Source organism: Scomber japonicus, unplaced genomic scaffold (assembly GCF_027409825.1).
Source record: "Scomber japonicus isolate fScoJap1 unplaced genomic scaffold, fScoJap1.pri scaffold_706, whole genome shotgun sequence".
Taxonomy (NCBI): Eukaryota; Metazoa; Chordata; class Actinopteri; order Scombriformes; family Scombridae; genus Scomber; species Scomber japonicus.
In genome coordinates this window covers 948-7500 of record NW_026518756.1, presented here as the reverse complement: position 1 = coordinate 7500, position 6553 = coordinate 948, and the positions used below count along the sequence as shown (strand labels likewise).

Below are 6553 nucleotides of genomic sequence, written 5' to 3'. Positions count from 1 at the left end.
TAGTAAGAAAGTATTTTGTACCCAAAATGTCTCTAATCCTTATTTCTTGTTTGAGTCATTTTTAGCTTTTAGTGCAGCTGACTCCTTAAAATAATCACACTCTAAACTTTTAGACATTTAAAAAAGAAATAAAGATCTTAAACATCCCAACATCTACTTTGTATTTTATTGTAGATATTTATTTATTAATTTATTTTGTCGGACGCCGTTGTAAATAACCGTCACCCTCGAGTATAAACAAAGGTTACGACTAATTGAGGAAGAAAAAAGAGGAGGAGGAAAGAGAATGGAGGATGAAGGAGGAGAAAGGAGGAGGAGGAGGAGAAAAGAAGAGGATGAGGAGGAGAAAAGAGGATGAGGAGGAGGTGGAGGAGAAAAGAGGAAGAGAGAGAAAAGAGGAGGAGGAGGAGAAAGGAGGAGGAGGAGAAAGGAGGAGGTGGAGAGAAGAGGAGGAGGAGGAGGAGAAAAGGGAAGGAGGAGAAAAGAGGATGAGGAGGAGGAGGAGGAGAAAAGAGGAGGAGGAGGAGAAAAGAGGAGGAGGATAAAAGAGGAAAAGGAGGAGGAGAAAAGAGGAGGAAAAGAGGAGGGGAAAAGAGGATGAGGAGGAGGAGAAAAGAGGATGAGGAAGAGAAAAGAGGAGGAGGGGGAGGAGGAGGAGAAAAGAGGATGAGGAGAAAAGAGGATGAAAAGGAGGAGGAGGGGAAAAGAGGAGGAGGAGGAAAAACGAGGAGGAGGAGGAGGATAAAAGAGGATGAGGAGGAGGAGAAAGAGGAGGAGGAGGAGGAGAAAAGAGGAGGAGGAGGAGAAAGGAGGGGGAGGAGAAAAGAGGAGGAGGACGAGGAGGAGAAAAAGGGAGGAGTAGTAGAAAGGAGGAGGAGAAAAGATGATGAGGAGGAGAAAGGAGGAGGAGGGGAGGAGGAGGAGAAAAGAGGATGAGGAGGAGAAAGGAGGAGGAAAAGGAGGAGGAGGAGAAAAGAGGATGAAATGAATGTGTGCTCAAAGTAAAGTAAAGTAAATATTTCATGGAGTAAAATCCCATGAAGACGGAAGAGTGTGACGGGAGCGGAGCAGCAGTGACGATCCCAAAGGACGACGTGTACATGGAGCATCAGCGTCACCGTGGCAACAAGGAGGGGGACTTTTTTTTTTTTTTTATAATAGATTTTTTTTTAGACAAACCCAGAACGGATGAAAAGTGCCTTAAATCAGTTTAGATCAGAGTTGTTGTTTTATAGTCTAGACAGTTCAACAGGATTCAGTGTGATTGCGTTCAAGTTATTTTTTTTTTATGACTCATCGTTTCTGAGTCATTCACGTCCTCGGAAAACTAAAATAAGGTTTACTCATTACGTCCGAAAGGTTTGAGTCTCATCCGACAGGAAATTAAAAAAATAAAAGTTTTAGATAAAGCTTATCTAGAAATGAAAGAAAGGAAATAAAACTTGTGGGCTGGACCATTAAAAAGATGGAAGGAAGGAGGGAAGGAAGGAAGGAAGGAAGGAGGGAAGGAAGGAAGGAAGGAAGGAAGGAAGGAAGGAAGGAAAAGAAGACAGGGAGGAAGAAAGGAAGGAAAGAAGGAAGGAAGGAAGGAAGGAAGGAAGGAAGGAAGGACCATTATGAAGATGGAAGGAAGGAGGGAAGAAGGGAAGGAAAAGAAGGGAGGAAGGAAGGCAGGAAGGAAGGAAAAAAGAAAGAAATGCAGGAAGGAAGGAAGGACAGAAGGAAAGAAGGAAGGAAGGAAGGAAGGACCATTAAAAAGACAGGAAGGAAGGAGGGAAGAAGGGAAGGAATAGAAGACAGGAAGGAAAAAAGAAAGAAAGAGAGGAAGGAAGGACAGATGGAAGGAAGGGAGGACTGATGGAAGGATGTAAGGAAGGAAGGAAGGAAAAAAAGACAGGAAGGAAAGTGGGCCGGTCAGGACCCCTCGGCGGCCGGTTCTGGGCCACGGGCCGCATGTTTGACACCCCTGTTTTATACCTTATAGATACAGTTATGTCGTCTCTCAGCACGACCACTGAAAGTCTACCAGAGGGGGGGGGGGGGGATGTAACAGTTGCTTATCTGTGTGTGTATGTATGTGTGTGTGTGTGTGTGTGTGTGTGCGTGTGTGTGTGTGTGTGTGTGTGTGTGTGTGTCTTCATGGGAACCGGCAGTATGAGGTTACAACGACCTGAATTACTTAAAACCACAAATCCCACTGCCACCGACTCTCAACAGTCTCCATTTAACACTTCCTGTCTTCCTCTCTTAACCCCACTAATAAAAGATCACACACACACATCTAACGAGGTGATTAGAAATAAAACCATGAAACCAAAAAGTACTCACATTACAAACTCTTGTTCGTCCTCAGCTTGGAAATGATATGTCCGGTTATCTGTGAAATAAAGAAACCACACACAGAGACACATTTAATACTTTTTAGGAGCATAAAAACATCAAAAGAGCAGTTTGAATGCATGGATTTTATTATAAAAGCTGGATACTAGACTGAAAATGGAGCTTATTGAGTCTAATAAGAGTTGATCAGCTGGTGCATAAATAAAGTTTCTAGCTTCCAGGTTTACTTCTGAGTTATTCGGCCCACTGAATATGCAGCATAGTGTTTCCCTCCGCTGGCTCTGACCATGAGTTCCTGCTTTTAAAATCGCTTTTCTGGGCTCGGAGAAAGTTTTATAAATAAAAAACCAGAAATAGAAATAAAATTTTTTGGCTGCAATACCGCAACTGACCACTAGGGGAAATCGGCTATTATAATACATGCATGGTGTAACGTGGGGAGGCTTAAAAATACAGGAAGTGCTGATGTATTAAAGTGATGGTGCATTTATATGTAAGGGAGGGAGAAGGAAGGAAAGGAGGGAGGAAGAAGGAAGGAAAGGATGGAGGAAGAAGGAAGGAAAGGAGGGAGGAAGAAGGAAAGAAAGGATGGAGGAAGAAGGAAGGAAAGGAGGGAGGAAGGAAGGAGGGAGGGAAGGAAGAAGGAAGGAAGGACGGAAAGGAGGGAGGAAGGAAGGAAGAACGAAGGAAAGGAGGGAGGAAGGAAGGAAGAACGAAGGAAAGGAAGGAGGGAGGAAGGAGGAAGGAGGGGGGAAAGGAAGAGAGAAGGAGGTAAGGAAGGAAAGGAGGGATGGAGGAAGGAAGAACGAAGGAAAGGAGGGAGGAAGGGAGGAAAGAAGGAAGGAAAGGAGGGAGGAAGAAGGAAGGAAAGGATGGAGGAAGAAGGAAGGAAAGGAGGGAGGAAGGAAGGAAGAATAAAGGAAGGAAAAGAGGGAGGAAGGAGGATGGAAAGGAGGGAGGGAAGGAAGAAGGAAGGAAGGACGGAAAGGAGGGAAGAAGGAAGGAAGAACGAAGGAAAGGAGGAAGGAAAGGATGGAAGAAGGAAGAACGAAGGAAAGGAGGGAGGAAGGAGGAAGGAGGGGGGAAAGAAAGAGAGAAGGAGGTAAGGAAGGAAAGGAGGGATGGAGGAAGGAAAGAAGGAAGGCAGGAAGGAAGGAAGGGAGGGAGGGGGGAAATGTAAAGTGCATGTGTGTGTAAATACTTACGGGAAATAAGATCGAAGCACTTCCTGTCCTCGGAGCTCGGCTTCACCTGACAGGTGAGCAGGTTGAGTTTGACCGGCTGCCTGTTGGACTGGAAACACACAGAAACCACAACGGATTAATATTAACCCTCCTGTCGTCCTCCCGGGTCAAAATGACCCCATCTCTCTTTTGACTGTTCCTTCTTTCCTTCCTTCTTCCCCTAGTCCCCTCTTTCTTTGCTCGCTCCTCCTTCCATCCTTCCTTTCCTCCTTTCCTCCCTCCTTACTCCTTTCTATCCTTCCTTCCTCCCTTCTCTCCTAAATTCCTTCCTCTTTTGTTCTTACTCCTTTCCTTCCTTCCTTCCTTCCTCCGTTCCTCCTTCCCTCCCTCCTTACTCCTTTCCTTCCTTCCTCCCTCCTTACTCCTTTCCTTCCTTCCTCCCTCCTTACTCCTTTCCTTCCTTCCTCCCTCCCTCCCTCCCTCCTTACTCCTTTCCTTCCTTACTTCCTCCTTTCCTCCTTCCCTCCTTACTCCTTTCCTTCCTTCCTCTTTTCCTTCCTTCCTCCCTCCCTCCCTCCCTCCTTCCTTCATTCCTTCCTTACTCCTTTCTTTACTCCTTTCCTACCTCCTTACTCCTTTCTATCCTTCCTTCCTCCCTTCTCTCTTAAATTCCTTCCTCTTTTGTTCTTACTCCTTTCCTTCCTTCCTTCCTCCTTTCCTCCTTCCCTCCTTCCTTACTCCTTTCCTTCCTTCCTCCCTCCCTCCCTCCCTCCTTCCTTCCTTCCTTCCTCCCTCCCTCCCTCCCTCCTTCCTTCCTTCTCTCCTTACTTCCTTCCTCTTTTCCTCTTACTCCTTTTCCTTCCTTCCTCCTGTGAGGAAATAGCTAAGAAATGGCCAGAATCAGAATTTGGTGACATTTTAAAGTAGTGTGTTATATCCGAATATAACAGTCTAAAACTAAAATATAGTCAAAAGTAAAAAAAATAATATGAAACTGAGAAAAACATTTGAGAAGCTGGAACTCCTCAAAGTTTTTGGCATTTTTATTAGCCGTGCTAGCAGCGTGTCTCCAGAGAGCGCTCCGATTTCCACAACTTTGCTCCAGACTGAAATATCTGAAAACAATCGACTGCCAATAAAAGAAGTAGAATTGACAGATCGTCATGGCAACCGCAGTGATGAATGTAAATGATTTTTTGGTGATACTTTTGGGCAGGGGGGGGGGCTATTAGGTTGATGTTTTTCAGTCTGAAATGTCTCGATTGCTGCTTCTATTAGATGTAATCTCTCTCATCAGGTTTTAATATTTAATCATTAATACCTCCAAGATTAACGACATCTAAATACGCACGTTAGGAATCTGAATATTACAGAATTAATGCTATAAAACTGTCTAAAGTGCCTCAGTTGAGCCTCACAGATGTGTTATTAGCATGACTATAGAGCAGGGGTGTCAAACATGAGGCCCATGGGCCAGAACCGGCCCACTTTCCTTCCTGTCTTTTTTTCCTTCCTTCCTTCCTTCCTTTCTTTCTTTTTTCCTTCCTTCCCTCCTTCCTTCCTTCCTTCTTTTCCTTCCTTCCTTCTTTTCCTTCCCTTCTTCCCTTCTTCCTTCCATCTTTTTAATGGTCCTTCCTTCCTTCCTTCCTTCTGTCCTTCCTTCCTTCCTTCCTTCCTTCTGTCCTTCCTTCCTTCCTACCTTTTTTCCTTCCTTTCTCCCTTTTTTCCTTCCTGTCTTCTTTCCTTCCCTTCTTCCTTCCATCTTTTTAATGGCCCTTCCTTCCTTCCTTCCTTCCTTCCTGTCTTCTTTTCCTTCCCTTCTTCCCTCCTTCCTTCCATCTTTTTAATGGTCCCTCCTTCCTGTCTTCTTTTCCTTCCTTCCTTTCTTTCTTCCTTCCTGTCTTCTTTTCCTTCCCTTCTTCCCTCCTTCCCTCCTTCCTTCCTTCCTTCCATCCATCTTTTTAATGATCCGGCCCACATGAGATCAAATTGGACTGTATGTGGCCCTTGAATGAAGACTAGTTTGACCCCCCTGCTATAGACTCTTCCTCTTGTTGCGGTGTAATTTTCTATCTAATCTAATCCTTTTACTACTTCTTCGATCCAAATAAGCCCGTTAAGAATCAGTATCTTCACACAATTAAGGCTATAAAACTGTCTCAAGGCTCCTCTTGCCCCCCCCCCCCGTGCCCCCCCATTAAGGAACTGGACTGTGCTGGCCCGGGCCGCGTACTGTAATAATGTGTCTAGTTGGCACATGTATACTAAGCATTGTCTCTCCTGCCAGCGCCCGGGCGGAGAGAGAGGGAGGGGCCGGTGGGCACGTGCTAATGAAATGCTAACAGGCTGTGATGAGCCTCGGAGCTTGGCTGGCCTGCTGGCACGTCGCCATGTCAACCAAGAGTCACCTAGAGTTCAGCCGGGGCCGAAGAAGAAGAAGAAGAAGAAGAAGAAGGGGGAAAGGAGACGGGTGAAGTGAAATGCCTCCGGACCAGACAGAAAGAGAGAGAGAGAGAGGGAGAGAGAGAGAGAGACAGATAGAGAAAGAGAGGTAGAGAGAGAGAGAGAGAGAGAGAGAGAGAGAGAGGTAGAAAGAGAGAGGTAGAGAGAGAGAGAGAGAGAGATAGAGAGATATAAAGAGAGAGAGTGAGAGAAGTAGAGAGAGGTAGAAAGAGAGAGAGAGAGGTAGAAAGACAGAGAGAGAGAGAGAGGTAGAAAGAGAGAGGTAGAGAGAGAGAGAGAGAGAGAGATAGAGAGATATAAAGAGGAGAGAGAGAGAAGTAGAGAGAGGTAGAAAGAGAGAGAGAGAGAGAGAGGTAGAGAGAGGTAGAAAGAGAGAGAGAGAGGTGGTAGAGAGATAGAGAGAGAGAGAAAGAGAGAGAAAGAGAGGTAGATAGAGGTAAAAAGAGAGAGAGAGAGGTAGAAAGAGAGAGAGAGAGGTAGAAAGAGAGAGAGAGAGGTAGACAGAGAGAGAGAGAAAAAGAGAGAGGTAGAAAGATACAGAGAGCTAGAAAGAGAGAGAGAGAGAG

The 6553-nt window shown here is 45.4% G+C and overlaps 1 protein-coding gene across 1 annotated transcript in view; it reads right to left on the bottom strand.

Moving 5' to 3' along the window:
* LOC128354848 (arf-GAP with SH3 domain, ANK repeat and PH domain-containing protein 1-like) overlaps nt 1-3633 on the bottom strand; it is a gene marked incomplete at both ends in the record, with an annotated part of 11561 nt that extends 7928 nt beyond the window's left edge. Inside the window, 2 exons of the mRNA XM_053314991.1 lie at nt 2329-2377; nt 3546-3633. Coding sequence (XP_053170966.1) covers nt 2329-2377; nt 3546-3633 — 137 coding nt within the window. The remainder of the gene's footprint in view (nt 1-2328; nt 2378-3545) is intronic.
* Between the last annotated feature and the right edge of the window lie 2920 nt (nt 3634-6553).